At 38.7% G+C, this 18,123-nt stretch overlaps 1 protein-coding gene across 1 annotated transcript; it reads left to right on the forward strand.

Annotated features, from left to right (window-relative positions):
- The first annotated feature begins 1,679 nt into the window (after positions 1-1,679).
- On the forward strand, positions 1,680-18,123 carry LOC104915118 (aminopeptidase O-like). Its single transcript, XM_019610554.2, has 5 exons — positions 1,680-1,934; positions 4,224-4,330; positions 10,956-11,058; positions 11,177-11,284; positions 17,359-18,123. The coding sequence occupies exons 1-5, from the start codon at positions 1,680-1,682 to the stop codon at positions 17,404-17,406; spliced, it is 621 nt and encodes a 206-aa protein (XP_019466099.2). The 3' UTR covers positions 17,407-18,123.

Here is an 18,123-nt window from a genome sequence, read left to right on the forward strand (position 1 = left end):
TGCTTTTTGATCCTTTTGTAAAGAAGATTTTCTGATTGTGATGCTTGTATTATTTTAGTTGGAAAAAGAAGAAAATAGAATCTGTACTATTGTATATATATGCAATAGACTTAAAATGCAAATCATTCTGTGAGCCGCCTTCTAAGGCATGAAGTTACTTGTGTTTTACTTAGCCAAATGGCCAAAACACTGCCAGCAGTATGTCTGGAATGTTATTTACTTGGTCCATTTCTCCATTTCTTCTTTGTAGCACTGTATGCATGCAACAGTTAGGGGTCATTTACTTAAAACTGGCCTAAGTAATACCCCCAGAGCTACAGCAATTCTTCTCAGTATTGTTTCTGTAATAGAAGGCTTATCACATTCTGCATCTCCTGTGCTCTTAGTTTTTCCTCTCTCTTCCTCCTTCACTTCTTTTAATCAGAATTGCTTTTTGCAAATCTTTTGCAAAGATTTGTAGAGCTGCAGTTTTATCTTTGTTCTCTGAGACTCGATTCCTCTATTAGTGTTTAATTTTTTACAATATTTTTTACAATACCAAATGATTGGTATACCAATGCTGGATGAGGATGTTTATTATTATTTTTACAAGATTGTTGTTGGGTATGATTTTCTGTTTATGGGTGTATCATGTTTTATGTTCTCAGTTCTGGACACTGTGAACTGGTTGCAGGAAAACTGGGGGTGTTTCAACATTTCCAGTGGAAGGGTAGGATGGGTGAGGGAAAACACTACTGAATGCTGACAAATAACATCTGACTCTTGGAATCGTCTTAAGGCCATGTGCAGCCCATCCATGCTCAAAAGGCCAAACTTAAAGATCTGTAGCCTTGAAGGTACTACCATTGTGCTTCATTTCCTTTCTAATAGAAAACAGTTGAAATGTAGATTATGGATGCCTAGGGTTAGTGCAGGAATAGTCTGCAGGTGGTGGTTTATAACATCTGTAAGCGTAACAGAAATTGCCTTACAGCAGAACATGAACTGGGAACTGCAGAAACTTGCAGTTCAGTATAAGCTTTTTCCATAGAAGAATAAATATGGATAGCAGGTATTTCTTCCTCCAGCTTTTTCTTTTATTACTTGAGTACAAAATAGAGTAGATATAGACCGTGTTATTTTCTCCAATTGTGAAAAGCAGATGTTTAGTGAGCATCTAAGCCTTTGTTTCACTCTTGTTCTTGTAGCAAAGGGTGTTCTCCTTCCTTTGTGTTTGCGTAAATCATCAACTCTTATTTTCAGATGGCATCTTTTTAGCTTGTTTTAGGTAGTAAGAAGCACAGTGCCTTACTTTATGTGGTTCTTGTTTGTTTAGATAGTGATTTGTTTTCTTTATAAAATGTTTCTTCTTTACATCCAGCTTTGATCATTTAACTGATAAATACCTGCTGCCTATATTCACATCTGATCATCTATCATCCTGGCTTACATATAAATGCTTCTGTCTTGTAATTTGAAAAATGTAGAAGTTTGGTTTAGGTTACTTCTTACAGGTAATAGCTGTTTGATGGTTGAATACAAAACAACTGCTTGGCAGAATTTTAATTTGATTCTCTGCCAAGCACTGATAAAGTACAACTGAATCGCCTAGAAATGCCTGAGCTATAAACTGTTTGTCATGACCTAGCATGCATATGGTAATAAGAGGCTGACAAGACTAATAAAGCCTACATGTTATTATGGCCATGCAGTGGATGTTACAACAGACTTATAATGTATTTTGTCTTTCATTTCCCTTGTGTAGCCCACACATCATCTTCTTATCACAGAGTGTATTGCGTGGAGGGAGCCATATCTGTGGAACACGTCTGTGCCATGAAATTGCTCACTCTTGGTTTGGATTGGCCATTGGTGCTCGTGATTGGACTGAAGAATGGATAAGTGAAGGGTTTGCCACTTTTTTAGAAGATGTATTTTGGGCTAGGGCACAACAGGTAAGTTTGATGCACTACTTCTCAATTTAATCATGATACACTAATTCTCAATCATGCGGAAATCAAAGCTATATAGGAGTGCTGCTCTGAAAGTAATGCCTCCTATTTTATTTTCTTGGCCCGTGATGTTAGAGTTGGATGTTGGTGCTATGGCAGTAGAGTTGAACTTTCCCAACAGTATTTTGTTCCATTTTGTTACCGTGTGATGGATGGCAGCAGAGCGGCAGTCTGACAAAATGGTGTCTGACATGGAAATGCATGTGAAGCAAGGGTGTGTCACTGAATTCCTCCAAGTTGAAAAAAAAATGACACCCACACACATTCATCAATGTCTGCCGAATGTTTCTGAAGTCCAAACAGTGGATATGAACAGAGTGAGGTGGTGGGTTGTGCGTTTCAGCTGTGTGACTGTGGATGACCCCTGCTGATGCAGATATTTATGAGCATAACAGGCTCTTGTTCATTGCTGGTGAAAATAAATAGCTAATGGTGGTGTCTATGTTGAACAGTAGTATTTTATAGCTGAAAATTTGCTCTATTAAATAGTGTTATTGTGCTCTTTGATCTCCTGTAGTTTCCATGGAAATAAATAGGAGGCACTACTTTTGGAGCAACTTTGTTGTGAGTTAAGTATTCCTAAAAGCTTCTTTGTTATGAGGCTGAGTCCTTTAAAATAATACCAGAATTTGCAGGCTAACTTGATTTAAAAAGAAAAAAAAGAAGAAGAAATCTTTCCTTCCCTGTCCATAATCAACTCTAATCTTTACAGAGGTAAAGATCAGTGCACATAAGAATGGAAACATCTCCTTAAATATTACCATTCAGTTATCAAACAGTTGCTATGCGTTCTCTCCATTTGTGCCATGCTCCAGAAAGTGGAATAATCAGCAATGTCTTACTAAATATTGCGGGTTCTTAATGAAAATGATTTGGTTTTGTATGTGGTGGCAAGCCTCAGAACAAAACGGAAGCTGATGAAACAGAGTGCTAGCAGTTAACACTTTTTTTCTCTTACATTGCCTAGTTAAGAGTTAACATCTTGTCAGAAGCTTAGAAATCATTGTCTGTCTTAAAGTGAAAAGCTCATATATTGCATGTCAGCTAGTAAAGAGTTTTTCTCATCCAATTCTTATTTTTGTCCTACTTCAAGCATTTTGTGTACTCATCATCTGTTCTTGTGCTTGTGTCAGTTAGGCTCTGATTCTGCCATTAAAATTCTCAGAGCTCCATCTTGAGAGGGAAAGTGAGAATGGGATCTGACATCACAAGCTCTTCTGAGCCTCCATTTTATTAAGTATTAAGTGTATTCATAGTTTTAAACAAATTAGAGTTCCTTGACATTTAAAATGCTTCTGGAATGAGAAAGAGGGGAAAGCTATCCCAACACTTTGCTTTTCCCTTCTGGTCTTAAAGTTCATTCTTGCATTTGGGCATCACTCCCCTGTGGCGTGCTGCTGTCTTTAAGTCTGCACTTATCTTAGTCGTTTGAAAGCTTTTCCATTGTAGTAGGCACCTTTCCATGTAGCTGCTGGAAAGCAGTGAGCAACAAAAGAGGATGTTTATTCCCTGACCATATAAATTTTCTGACCATGTAAATTAACAAATTTATACGGTCAGAAAATCTATCGTTGCTTTTATTATTGTTTTTTTTTAACTGAGTAGTTTTGGTTCTGTGTGATACTACAGTTGTAAGATTGTGTGTATTCCATACTGTGTAACAATAATTGCAGTTTTGACTGAAATGCTCATGTAATGCAGGAGAATATTAGCTGCTTTTACCTTCTCCCATTTCATCTTTTCTTATAACAAAAAAGTATAAATTAGTTACTGATGTGTATGCTGACAACCTAACATTTATTTCGTAAGCATGCATCTCCTAATGGTCTGTTAAAGTGGAAAATTACAAGGGAACTTTCACCAGAGTGATAGACATAGTAGGGAAGAGGGATAAAGTCAGGACATGGAAGAGCTCTTTGCTTTCAAGACAGAAAAGTAAAGATGCAACCAGTATGTGAGGTATCTGTACTGTGTGTTCAGTTATCTTATAGCCAGTTACTAAAGGGAGAACACCAAGTTTGATCTGATGCACCCAGTGAGGCTTCTTTTTTCTTAGTTCTGCTTTAACTCTTAGACAAGGGAGAATAATTGTTGTTTTTGTTTGTTTTTTTTTAATGTGTGTTTGCACTGTATCTTTCATTGCTTGGATATTAAAGGAAAACAAAAGCAGTTACTCTCCGGAAAATTTTGTTGTCTGTTGGAAAACATCAGTTAATTTTTTTCACTAAGCAGCTTTTGTGTGATGAAGAAAAAGAGCAGCAGGAATTGAAAGCTTTACTTCGCTGGCGACGACTCAGAGATGAAGTGCAGAACTCTGAAGAAGAGCTGCAAGTTTTAAGGTAAAGCTGTAATGGTGTAATATTTGCTTTTTCATATTCTTTTCTCCCTCTCTTCCTCCCTACTATTTTCTACTGTTTTCTCCTTTCAAAGGATATACATGTGATTAAATCCACTACGCTTCCTTATTTCCTTCTAAAGAAAAAAAAGAGAAGTCAACTTAAATTGATGGGGTTATTAATTTTCTCTATAATGCAATTACTTTTCAGTCTATTACAGAAAGCTTTCCAAAAACATGGGATTTAGATTGATATAAAATATCTCTAAGCAGTTTACAGGAGTTTCCCTATATTGGGGGGGAGGGAGAGGAGGTAGGGGAGGAAACATTTCCTGAACAAAGTTCCTGTTTGAAGATGCAGTAGGTATATTTTCTATGGCTGAAGACAGGCACATGCAGGACTATGGCATGTAAGTGCCAAATCTGAATAAAATGATATGATTAAGATGTGTATGTGTTGTAAATTCTAAAATTGTTCATTTGAGGGCCAAAATATCTGTTACAGTTTGAAACTCTTTATCTTGTAGCTAGCAGGACATGGGAAGTGATTGTTCCCTACTGCATGAAACTACTGTGTCCAGGTCAGGGGCCTCCAGCACAGGAAAGTTGTGGAGCTTTTGGGGGAGGCCACAAAAGTGATCAAAGGACTGAAGCACCTTTCCTATGAAAAAGGTTGAGGGCACTGTGCTTGTTCAGTCTGAAGAAGAGAAGGTTCCAGGAGACCTCACTGTAGCCTTCCAGTACATTACAAGTGTTCTTTATTAGAGAGGGACTCTTTATCAGAGTGTGCAGTGACTGGACAAGAGATAATGTCTTTAGATTAGATTTATATTAGGTATGAGGTAGAAATTCTTTATGGCAGGGAGATGAGGCACTGGAATACAGCTCAGAGAAGCTGTGGATGCCCCATCCCTGGTGGCGTTCAAGAGCAGGTTGCATGGGGCCCTGGGCAACCTAATATGGTGGGTGGCAGACTTGCCAATGGCAAGTGGGCTCCATTACATGACCTTTAGGATTCTTTCCAACCTAAGGCATTCTATGAGTCTATGATCTTGAAACTGATATTTAAGTTTACTACTGATTTACGTAGTAGACATGAGTGTCTGTAATAAACTGCTTGCATTTACTACGTTGCATGTAGTAAAATTCTCAGTTCTAATACAAAATGATGAGAATCATTTATTTTTGAAAAATATGCCTCTACCATGCACTTCTGGAGACAGTTATGATGCCAGTTTGGGTTTCTGTCAGTTTCTGCCTCTCTGATTACTCCAGTTTCCTGTGTTTGTGTTTAAGGACTTTCTACAGCTCTCAGTCAGATATAAATATTTTTTACAGTTTTTTTTTTTTATGAATGTTTTTGTCACTCTTCTGTGGACTTGAAAAATGTTCTCTTTTTGCAAATATACTTTTGCAAATATACTTTACTTGGTTATATACCTGAAAGTATGTCTGTGTTCTAGAGTTGGTATTTAAGAGAAAATTTCATGTCTTTGATTTGCACTGAGTTTTAAGTCTCCATTAAGTTGTGCTGGTTCAGGCTCGTGTTTTTATGCAAGGATATTAAAAATAAATTGTGACTGTCCCTTCTTGCTAATTATGTCAGGAAGACAGAAACCATCCAGCCCACTTTCTGAATGCAACCTTTTTCACATGTGTTTTTGTTCTCTCCTGGACAATTACATGATTTTCTATGTTTTCATCAGACAGCAGGAAAAACCTATGTGAAATTTGACAGTTGATCCTATTCACTTTTGTTCCAGGAAATGAAAACCTGTTCAGATATAATCATTAGCATTTATGTTTCTTCTTATTATGAATATTTTTTATTATGTTATAGTAGCTTCTTGGATGCTACCTGCAAAAAACAAAGCCAAGTGAGAAAGAATTAGATAAGTCTTTTCAGCAGGCAGGAACTCTGAAAGGCAGCACCAACAAATCTTAATATTAAAGAAGGGATTTATGTCAATTAACTGTATTACCCATATATGATATGATAACAGACCAAACTCTGTATTTTCTTAGAGTTTGAAGCAAGCCTGAAGGGATAAAAGGAAAATATGAGTATCCTAGTACTCATTCTGCTGGCCAGCATCAATGCCTGCTCTGTTATCCACTTCCTTATGGTATGAAAGTGAAGACTAGAGATGCCTTTTTCATTCAGTGGCAGCAGAAAATGGTGCTGAGATTGTATCTTGTCCTGGTCTTTATGACTGAACTTCAGCTTGAGATTGTTCTTGAAGACAAACCAGTTTTGACATCTATGTCTGAGTGTTTTTCTGAGTTCCACTTGAGTCAAATCAGTGACCTTACCCGTTTCGCTCCTGAAACATAGATCTGTGCCAGCTCTGTAGGTATTTAAAGAGTTTATTCTATCACTCTGTGAGGAAATGTGCCCTTCACTATTCTCTCATAGTCTCTCAATAGCTTTTCATTACCACCTCAAGCCATTTAATTACCATAGATTTCCTAGGGATTGGTATTTTTACTTTATCCTCACTAATAAAAGCAGTGTCTTTTGCTTCCTGCAGAAATGTGGCAGTAGCAAAAATCTGTCAGGTAGTAGCTTAAATACCTCGAATCATCTTGCTTTTATTGTTATGCCTAGCTTAATCTGCTAGACTAGATGTCAGGTTCTGTATGTCAGTGTAACAAACTTTTGGTCTCTGTACTGTGCTATAAATACACTAACCACTGCTTTACACAGGTGCACTGAAGTACCGACAGTATAAAACAGTAACTTTCTGAATATTTACACGCTGTTGCAGACATTGCCTAGATATTGCCAATGGTTACACCATCTTGAAGAATGGAAGTTATCATAAAATAAGCTGTCCTTAATTCATCTTCATCCTTCAACATTGAAGGAAGATCTCCCCTGAAAGAAAGTTAAAAAATCACAGAATTAGAGAATTATAGGGGCTAGAGAGGACTTTTAGAGATCAAGTCCAGTGCCCCTGCCAAAGCAGGTTCCCTAGACCAGGTTGCACTGGTATGCATCCAGGTGGGTCTCGAACATCTCCAGAGAAGGAGGCTCCACAATTACTCTGGGCAGTCTATTCCAGTGCTCTGTCACACTTAGTTATTACACATATTTGTGCAGAACTTTCTATGCTTCTTTGTGACCATTTCCCCTTGTTTTGTCACCACCCACCACTGAAAAGAGTCTGGCCTTGTACCTTTGCCTCCTGCACCTTAGATATTTATAGGCATTGATCAGATCCCCTCTCAATCTTCTTTTCTCAAGGCTAAACAGACTTAGGTCTCTCAGCCTTTCCTCATAAGAGATGTGCTCCAGGTCCTTTATCATCTTTGTGGCCCTTTGCTGGACTCTTGCTAGGAGATCCCTGTCTTTTTTGTACTGGGGAGCCCGGACTGGACACGGTACTCCAGGTGAGGACTCAACAGGGCGGTGTAGAGGGGGAGGATCACCTCCCTTGACCTGCTGGCCATGCTCTTTTAATGCATGCCAGCATGCCATTGGCCCTCTTGGCCACCAGGGTACACTGCTGGCTCATGACCAACCTCCTATCCATCAGGACCTCTAGCTCTCTCTGCACAGAGCTACTCTCCAGCAGCTCATCCCCCAAGCTGTACCGGTGCATGCAATTATTCCTCTCCAGATGCAAGACTCTACATTTGCTTTTATTAAACCTCATCTGGTTTCTTACTGCCCAGCTCTCCAGGTCTTGCTGAATGGCAGCACAGCCTTCAGGCGTGTCAGCCAATCCTCCCAACTTCGTATGATCAGCAAATTTGCTGAGGGTGGCCATTATCCCCTCATCAAGGTCATTGATGAAGATGTTGAACAAGACTGGACCCAGCACCAACCCCTGAGGAACACCACTGGTTACAGGTCTCCAACCGGACTCTGCACCGCCGACAACGACCCTCTGCGCTCTGCAGTCAGCCAATTCTCAACCCACCTCACTGTCCACTCATCTATCCCACACTTCCTCAGCTTCATTATAAGGATGTCGTGGGAGACAGTATCAAACACCTTGCTGAAATCAAGGTAGACTACATCCATTGCTCTCCCTCCATCCACCCCAGCCAGTGACAACATCGTAGAAGGCTACCAAATTGGTCAAGCATGACCTCCCCCTGGTGAACCCATGCCGACTGTTCCTGATAACCTCCTTTTCTTCCATTTGTCTGGAGATGGCATCCAGCACAAGCTGTTCCATCACCTTTCCAGGGACAGAGGTGAGGCTGACTGGCCTGTAATTACCTGGACTTTCCTTCTTGCCATTTTTGAAGACTGGAGTGACATTGGCTATCCTCCAGTCTTCAGGCTCCAAGACCTCTCAAAGATGACAGAAAGCGGTTCAGCAATCACTTCCGCCAGCTCCCTCAGCACCTGTGGATGCATCCCATTGGGTCCCTTGGATTTAAGAACATTGGTGTTGCCTAGGTGCTGTCAGACCACCTCTTCCCTGACTAAAGGGAAGCCTTCCATTCCCCAGATCCTCTCACTAACCTCAGGGGTCCGGGATTCCCAAGGGAGAGCTTTTTCACTGAAGACAGAAGCAAAGAAGGCATTCAGTATCTCTGCCTTCTCAGCATTCCCTTTTACCAGAACGCCCCCCTCACTTAGTAGGGGAGCCAAATTCTCCCTAGTCTTCCTTTTACTGTTAACATACTTAAAAAAGCCTTTTTTATTATCCTGTATCACCTTTGCAAGATTCAATTCCACGTGGGCTTTAACCTTCCTCGTCGCATCCCTGCAGGCCCTGACAACATTTCTATGTTCTTCCCAAGTGGTCAGACCCTTTTCCCACATTTTATGGACCTTCTTCTTTCCTTTGAGTTCATGCACGAGCTCCTTGCTCATCCACACAGGTCTCCTGCCAGCCTTTCCTGATTTATTGCTCACAGGGACGCACCGATCCTGAGCTTGGAAAAAGAGCTGTTTAAATGCCGACCAGCTCTCACGGGCCCTCTTACCTTCTAACACCCTCGCCCATGGGATAGCTCCAAGCAGGTCCCAGAAGAGATCAAAGTTGGCTCTCCTGAAGTCCAGGGTAGCAATTCTACTTTTCGCTTTGCTTATTCCACTCAAGATCTTGAATGGATATTTTCGGAATGGAAAAAGATATGCTTTCATAGCTTCTTTTTAGTTTCAGTTTGTGCTTGTAAGAGCCTAGAAGCCCTTCAGTCTTCACTGCCGTAAATTTCATGCACACCAGATTCTGTATTATGTTTTAAAATCAGGCAGTGAAGCAGTTTATTGTATATTTGTCTGAAAACCATGTAATGCTATAATCAGATAATAATAGCAGAGTGGCAAAGTTCTCGGCTACAGCAAATGAGTGTGAACTCAAATGCAGCAGACACAGATACAGAAATGAAGAAAAAGAGCTGCTTACCCTTGGAAGGCCTCAGGTAGGCAGGGATCTCTGGCAAGAGATGCCCTCATATCCACTGCCAACTTTTAAATGATGTCTAAGAAGTGGATCTTGACTCCATCTCTTCCAGTCAGTTCCACCTGAGCTCCCCTGGGTTGGCCCTGCCTTCCCTCCAGGTGCTCGATCGTTGTTTTAGGTCATGACTTAGCATTTCCACTACACAACACAAAAATGCATGTCATGGTTTTAATGATTTTTGTCATTGGTATTCCACATCATAACATCATGTATTGCACTGGGGGTTAAAGAGTTAATGCCCCAGTTCCGTGGATTGTTGATAGTTCTGGGTACCTGGTTCTCAGAAAAGAAGAACTGCATCTCCCAGAGGACTTTCACAGTTCCGTTTCCATTTTCCATTTAGAGGGAAAGATAAAACTGCTCAGAAGTCATGAGGTGACCTTTTCCGTTTACCTTTTGTCTCTGCTGTATATGCTTCCCAGCCATGTTACCTTCAGCAGTGGAGTAAGGCCTTTGGTTTTGGACTCTCTCTCCCATTTTAATTGATTTATTAGCTTCAATTCCAATTAATTTGTATTATAATGTGTTATCTCACGTTTTGCTATTATATTCAGTACGCTAGTTTCCTCCCTTATCTCACTGCTGTTGTTTTGTTTTTAGGTCCATCTCCCTACTCTTTCTCCTTTTTCCCCCTTCCCCCTCTCCCAGGGTGTGAATCTGTGGGTCCCTCTGCCCCATTTCATTATGGAACTGGGCCAAACCAGCTCAAAAACTGTTGACAGTATGTGTTTGTAAGGCTTGCTGTTTTAAAACTTCAAAGTTTTTCTCCAACAACAAAAAACAAAATGAAAGCCAGAAAAGTATTTTTTTCTGTGGTGTATTACATACAAATGAAAGAACTTATTCTTGCAAATATAATTGCGTAAGCTGTTAAGCCAACGCTCAGGTATAAGAAGAGAATCTGTAGTTGAATATAATGACTGCGGTATCCTTCTCTTCCCTTTTACTTAAAATGTCTTTTTTCTGTTTTGTTTTTCTTTCTTCATAATGTGTCTGTGCATTGTAGGATGGCATGTAACATAATGTCAATCTGTCAGTAAAGATAGTGCACTAACTTGATAATGGCTTTTTTTTCTATCCCAGCTGAACTAATCACAAGTTTTTAAGTTACTAGGACATGTACAGTGGTTCAACTATGAGAAGATGTAATGCATGAGCTATTTCTTACTTATCCAGGACTTTACTAGTCTCTTACCATTTTAGGCCTCGCAAGGAGAGTACAGGAGAAGTGAGTGAATCTGGAGCATCTGTTGTCAAACATGGTCTTAAAGCAGAAAAAGTCTTCATGCAGGTTCATTATTTGAAGGTGAGTTTTGTAAGCTGATTTTTATTGAGATTGGTTTAGTAATATTACAAAGATTTCTTTATTCTAGATATCAGCATATTCATAGCATCCTATTTGTTTTTGGTTTAATTTCTTGCAGGGTTATTTCCTTTTGCGGTCTCTGGCAAGTAGATTAGGAGAGGCTTCATACTTTGCATCTTTACGAAAATTTGTCTATAAATTCCATGGACAGCTTGTTCTTTCTCAGGTACAGTGCTCGGGATTGTTACTCACATTTTGAAATACAAAGGACATAAACTTTCTGTTTGACTATCTAAATGACTACTTCTGGTTGTGGTGGAAAATGAACGGCAATTGTAGCTTAGCAGTGTTGGTGATATTCCTACCTGTTAGGAGGCAATACCATTTTTCACTGTGATACTTGAATCTGATTCCTGTATCACATAATTAAGCAATGGATTAAATTTGTTTTAGGCTGTCGGCTTGATAATTCATGTTCATAGGTTCTGATGTTCTCAAATACAGGTCATTTACTCTCCTGTAATTGTCTCTTGTTTTGTATTCTTTTAATTTCTGGATTTCAGTTGTAATCAGTATCTTCCTGGATAACTCTCTTTTCTTGAGAAAGAGGAAACACGGAGTAGGAATGTAACTGAAAACCTCTATAAGTAGTAACAGTGTATGCATGTTACATTCTCCCTTTATTCCTTCCTCTCTCTGTGTTGCTTCATTTGGTTCTTTCCATTTCAGTCTTTCTTGTGAGAACTGCCTCCTCCCCATGGTCAGTGTCACTATCACAGTATGACATTGCACACACCTTTATTACAGTCTTATCACAGCACCTTTTAAGGATAGGACTATATCCAACAGTAAATGTGTTTTCTTTCTCTGTAGGAAGTCTTAAAGACTATATTTATGTTGGTATTGGTGGATAAATAGTCACAGCAGGAACTGAAAATGCAGGAGCATTAAGTCAAGTTAGTATAAAGTTTATTATTCAGGATCCTGCCTGAGCGAGTGTGCTGTCCAGGTTTAAATGAATAAAAGATTTAAAGTAAATTGAGGTATGAATGGTAAGTTTAAATGTCATAATATTGTACTTCCAGCTTGTCCAAAATAATTGTAGAAGTTCCCAGCTTTAGGAATTGTGGGGAAGGGGGAAAGTAAAAGTAGTGAAAATAATTGCCCATGTTCTGAATACCAGTCTTGTTTTCAGTGGTATTTGTAGTATTTTTCGTAGATGAGAGCTGCAGGTGCAAGGAAATGACTTCAGATGTGAAACATTAATCAATGTTTTTTTTTCCCTCATTTTGATTGCATGCTCAGTATGTTTTTAATAGTAGTTTTTGTTTGCTTTAGTTGAGTCATTAACAGACAAGTCTGGAATCTCCAAGAAGGAATTTAATAAAGTCTTCCATTTTTCTTTCTCTGGGAGAATTCACTTAGTTGCTGCATTGGATGAACTTTTTAAGTAATGTAGAAAAAAATGATAGAGTGTTACTGACTATGAATAAATAGACAGGAGTGGAAGTTGCTGATACTTATAATGCAGTTAAAGCTGTTGTTCAGTTTGATATTGAAGTAAGAACACATTGGAAACTGAACTGTTTGTAGCCTGCCATTTTTATGTACTTCTGCTACAGTAATAACCAAAGGTTTGTAGTGTTCAGTCATCTGATACAGCTACAGTTTGCTCAGGTAAAATGACAATTAAGAAGACAGCACTTCAAAAAATAATATTTTATGCTATACTTGAAAGTTTTAAAGGCAAGTGTATGAGTCCAAGCTTACTGTGCATATGTCTACATCAACATCTTCCTGCATACCTTTTTATGCATATACATGTGATTATCTTTTTCACACCAAAAGTTTATCTGTGCACACACTCATTCACAGTCATTCACAGTCATTCAACTGTCTGTTTTTTGAACTGTTTTATCTAGAATTGGAAGCTTAAGAATCCAGTCTATATGTATTTTGATGTTTCATCATCTAGAATCTTTTCCTAATACTTATTTTTATTTAAACTTTTATAATTGCAGTTTGGCCTCAGCTGTTCCATGCTTGATTTATGAGCTTGATTAAACAGCTGTTGAAATCCATGGAGCTTGGTGTGGATTCTGACACTGTCCCAGCCACAGCAGTCTGTAGGACAAGGGTCTTTGCTTTCTTTACTCTCGTGTGCTTGTAAAATAAAAATAGATGGGTCATTTTTACTCATATTGAATTAGTTTCCTTTTTCGATTGACTGGAGTACCTATGCTGTGAAGAAAAGCTGATAACTGGGATTGTTCTGTATGGAGAAGAGAAAGCTTTAAGTAGGTCTCATTGCAGTCTTCCAGTACTTAGAAACGTACAGGAAGCTGGAGAGAGACTCTTCATCAGGGAATGCAGTGATAGGACAAGGGGCAAGGGCTTTAAACTGAAAGAGGGTAAAGTTTGATTAAACATTCTTTGTGACAACTATGATGAGACATTGGAACAGGAAGTTGTGCATGCTGCATCCCTGGAACTGTTCAAGGCCAATTTGTATGGGGCCATGGGCACTATGATTTAGAGGAAGATATCCTACGCAGTGGCAGGGATGTTGGAAACAATCTTTCAGGTCTCTTCCAACTCAAACCATTCTATGAGTCTGTGATTCTGTGAACGTATTCCTACCTATTTCATTCAAATTTTGTAGCTGTGTAGCAGGAACATTTGCTGGCTTTCCTTACATGTATGCAGTGTGGGACAATCTTTAACTATTATATGATCACAGTTCTTTTATTTATATTTTTTTCCCAAAGATCTTTCCAAAAGATCTTCCCAAAGATTATGTAAAATAGGTGCTAATCAGATGTAAAGCAGCTGTTTGGTATTTTGTTCTCCATTGATTGTTCAGTGGTTGGCACTCTGCCATACTGTATGCTTTTCTTTCTATTCAACTTCTTGAGTTTGTTAAAGCTTAAACAAATAAAATTGTTTCACAAACTTAGATATTTTTACTTTTCATTGATTATATTTAAACTGCTCCTGTGTATGGCAGCTGTTTAATGTATAGATCAGTTAGTTACCTGGCACATTCTGACATCTGGTTGTGTTAATACATAAAAATATGAGTCGTTTTAGCCACATCTACTTTTCAGGTGGAAGTACCTTTTAAAAAGGAACATATGAAGTTTTGTGCGAGTAAGACTGAGTTAGAAAAATGATTAACATGGTATAAGGTTTTTTTTTCTTTTGGAGAGAAAACATCCTATTTTTTCTGATCTTTTCATAATTAATGACTTAAAGTATTTTAAAATATAAATGTATCATAATGAAGTAGGGCTAGAAATAGAACTGGAGAAAACAGCAGAGGGGAGTGGAACTAAAAGAAGTTCAGAAATCATGTCTCTTACTGATGAAAGATGAAAAAGTCTTCTAATAGATCACACATTTGAAAGATATATATATATATAAATCCAAATATATTTCAGCATCCTTGTTTTAAGTACAAAGATCTTTAAGGAAATTCTAAGCTTTATGAGTATTATCTCTTCTGTCAGGGAAGAGACCCATCTGTCTGAAAATATTATAAAACTTTCTGATACCATATACAAATCTTACTGCTGTAAGTCTACAGCTTCAATTATCAACTCTGGAATATCTTTCTATATTTCCATTTTTGCTATCACAGTCTCTCACATAACTGTTGACTTGAAGATTTTGTATTTGCTTAGTTTCTGTTCAGCATCCTTTAAGCTTAAAGATACATAGTAGTTTGTTCCTATTTTATAATCATTTGATTGGAAAAGGCATAAATTGTTTAACTGTGACCAGGGCAAACTGACAAGGGAGTACTTCCAATGCTTGTGAGTTTTATTGATGCCTGCTGAACCACAGTAACAGATTCTGTTTGATCTGCATGGATGAGGTTTAAATAGTCAAGTGAATCTTATCAATGATTTTCTGCTGAATAATCTTAAGGAGAAGTTGAAAGATGATTGAGTAGTGCCATTGATATTAACATTTAGTTTCTCATCTTTTTCATAGGCACATGTATGCATTACAAGTGAGCTTGAGGTAGCATAGGCTCCAGAATCAAAGTGTTAGCAGAAGTTGTGTACAAGCTTGTATTTCTTTACTTGTCATAGAATGGCTTGGGTTAGAAGGGTCCTCAAAGATCATCCAGTTCCAAACACCTGCTGTAGACAAGGTTGCTGCCCGTTAGATCAGGCTGTCAAGTTCCCCATTCAACCTTTTCCTGACCGTCTCCAGGAATGGAACATACACAACTTCTCTGGGCAGCCCTGACATCTAACTTAAATCAAGGAATCATAGAATGGCTTGCGTTGGAAGGGACCTCAAGGGTCATGAAGCTCCAACCCCCCTGCTGCATGCAGGGCCACCAATCTCCATATCTAATACTAGACCAAGCTGCGTAGGGCCACATCCAACCTGGCCTTAAATATCTTCAGGGATGCGGCATCCAGAGCCTACTTGGGGCAGCCTGTTCCAGCACCTTACCACTCTCTTGGTAAAGAACTTCCCCCTGACATTCATCCTAAATCTTCTCTGCCTCAACTTAAACCACTTCCTCTTGTCCTGCCATTATCTACCCTAGTAAAGAGTTGACTCGTCTCCTGTTTCTGGGCTCCATTTAGATACTGGAAGGCTGCAGTGAGGTCACTCCGCAGCCTTTTCTTCTCCAGGCTGAACAAGCCCAGCTCCCTCAGCATGTCTTCGTAGGGGAGGTGCTCCAGTCCTCTGATCAGGAGACGCTCCACTGGAACTTTCTAACATCTTTCTTGTATTGGGGCCCCCAGACCTGGATGCAGTATTCCAGGTGGGGCCTCACAAGAGCAGGGTTGAGAGGGACAATCACTTCCCTGTCCCTGCTGGCCCTCTTCTGATGGAGCCCAGGATACCATTTGCTTTCTAAGCTGCAAGAGTACATTGCTGGCTCATGTTAAGTTTTTCATTGACCAGGACCTCCAGGTCCTTATCTGCAGGACTACTCTCAAGGAGTGCTTCTTCCAGTCTGTATATGTGCCTGAGATTCCTCTGGCCAATTTGTTAACAATGATGCACTGTGGTGACATGATTGCTAACTTTTCTTTCTGACTTCATTGAATTTCTTGTTGGAAAGAAAAAATGCAAATTGTATTTTGTTTTGTGATTTGACTCAGCCATCAATCCACAAGCCTTTGCTTCAAAGTTTAAGGTCACTTAAATAAATGGTATTAAAGCTTAATCTCTTATATTTGCCGTTTAACTCTTCTGAACCATTTTACCTGGAAAGGAAGGCAAAAATAGCCTGAGGTTAAAATTTCACTCCTGATATTTAATGTTTGGCAAAATAATAAGCAATTGAAAAGTCAGTGCTATGATAGTGATATGTCAGGCAGAATTAACAGCTGGCAAATATTAAAAGACATGAAGACGTGTAGATATGAGGTATGAGGTATTTTGTTCTCCTATTCTGTTTTGGAGCACTGAAATACAAACAATTAAAATAAGACAGAAGAGATGAATCCAAATTTTTAGCTAGTGTGAAGAAGGATTCCTATGCTTTGTGGGTATTTAGACAGATGTGACTGTCTTTATATAATGGTAGGTTGTGGATAGCATGGGGTGTCAGAGAGCCATTCAGTAACGTCAAGTGGAACTTTCTATAAAGAGGTCTTATGATACTGTTATAAGTGAGAATGATAGTAATGTTGTTACACTGTCATAGCACTTTCCTTCTTAATCCATTGAAGAAGTTCTGTCTTCCTTCTCTTTGAATAGTTTATTCCATGGTGTGATTCACAGCAAGGATGTGAATTTAACCAGGGTAGGTGTGGCCTTCTGATCAATTGGGTGCAATAGAGGAAAGAAAAAAAAAAAGCCAACATTAAAATATGTTTGTATAATTAATGATATTTTCATAAATAATTACACATTAATGATAACGTGATAGCAAAAGAACAATGAAGAGAATGTGAAGAATACCTATGATTCTGCTGTTTGTGACCCTCCGAGTATATGAATTTCCAGCTTTTAACAGCTATAGTTTGTGTATTCTTATAGAGAAATTAAAAAGGGAATGTAGAATTGTGTTAAAATAATCAACAAGCTTTTCAAGGCCATTTTCTTTCATGATTGACACTTTTTCCTTGAATGGGTTGAAAAAGTGACAAACATAATGCTTGTTGTATAAATAATTAAGCAGAATAGCACCAGGGTAGATATATAAACTTTGTTCTTATCATTCTTTTGTATGCAGTCTTTAAAAATCTGTTGCTTTTTAGCAGTGCAGACACATAGTTATCTCTGCATAAACACACTATTTGTGGTGTTTTGTTTGTTTTCCAGGATTTTCTTTCTACACTGTTGGAAGACATACCTGAACAAAAAGAGTAAGTGAGAACGAGGTTAGTAAAGTTATAGAAAATAGTGGAGTCAGATTTAATTTTCAGCAGTGCTAGCCAGAAATAAGATTTCACTTATTATTTTCTGAATGTTGCATTTAAGCATCTATCTTTGTCTATAAATTCTCATTCATGTGTGCAAGCAATAATATAAGATTTCTGATATTGCTATTCCATGCTCCCCCCCAAGCCGTGTCTTTAATGTTAAGGCAGCATTGAGGTTTTATATTCACTGTGTGACCTGAAGTGCCAGGCACAGCTGCTCAGCTTTATCTATGATCCTCCTGCCAGCTGCTTTTGGCATGTGAAGCCTGAGAGCAAGAAGAAGAGCTTTGCCCTGGATCTAGGAGAGCAGAGAAGGTTTTTACGCAAGCAGTAGTGTGGTAGTATCCTCTCCTTGTCACACAGTGTGCCAAATGAGGGAAAGATGAAAAACACTTACGGAAATCCAGTGTTAAGCACCTCTCGTGTCCTTTGAAATCCTCCTCTGTGTGACTAGCTGAACATGATACAGCATGTCTTTAACAGAAATTTGAATCCGTCACTGCATATTTGTTGGTTAGTTCTGTATGATTGTGGACTGTGCTACAAATACAGATTCTTCTACAGTGAACTCTGGCATATTTAAAAAAAAAAGCACGTTTACTGGAAAAAACACATTTTTTGGAAGCAAGATTCTGAAAGTCTTTATTGAGTTTATATTTTTCCT

The sequence above is a fragment of the Meleagris gallopavo genome, chromosome Z, assembly GCF_000146605.3.
Source record: "Meleagris gallopavo isolate NT-WF06-2002-E0010 breed Aviagen turkey brand Nicholas breeding stock chromosome Z, Turkey_5.1, whole genome shotgun sequence".
Classification (NCBI taxonomy): Eukaryota; Metazoa; Chordata; class Aves; order Galliformes; family Phasianidae; genus Meleagris; species Meleagris gallopavo.

Excerpts from the sequence above, each read along its gene's own strand:
- LOC104915118 (XM_019610554.2), top strand. The coding sequence starts at position 1,680 with ATGGCCATGCAGTGGATGTTACAACAGACTTATAATGTATTTTGTCTT. Across the intron at positions 1,935-4,223 it reads TTTGGGCTAGGGCACAACAG|CTTTTGTGTGATGAAGAAAA; the intron begins GTAAGTTTGATG and ends TTCACTAAGCAG. Across the intron at positions 11,285-17,358 it reads GACAGCTTGTTCTTTCTCAG|GATTTTCTTTCTACACTGTT; the intron begins GTACAGTGCTCG and ends TTTGTTTTCCAG.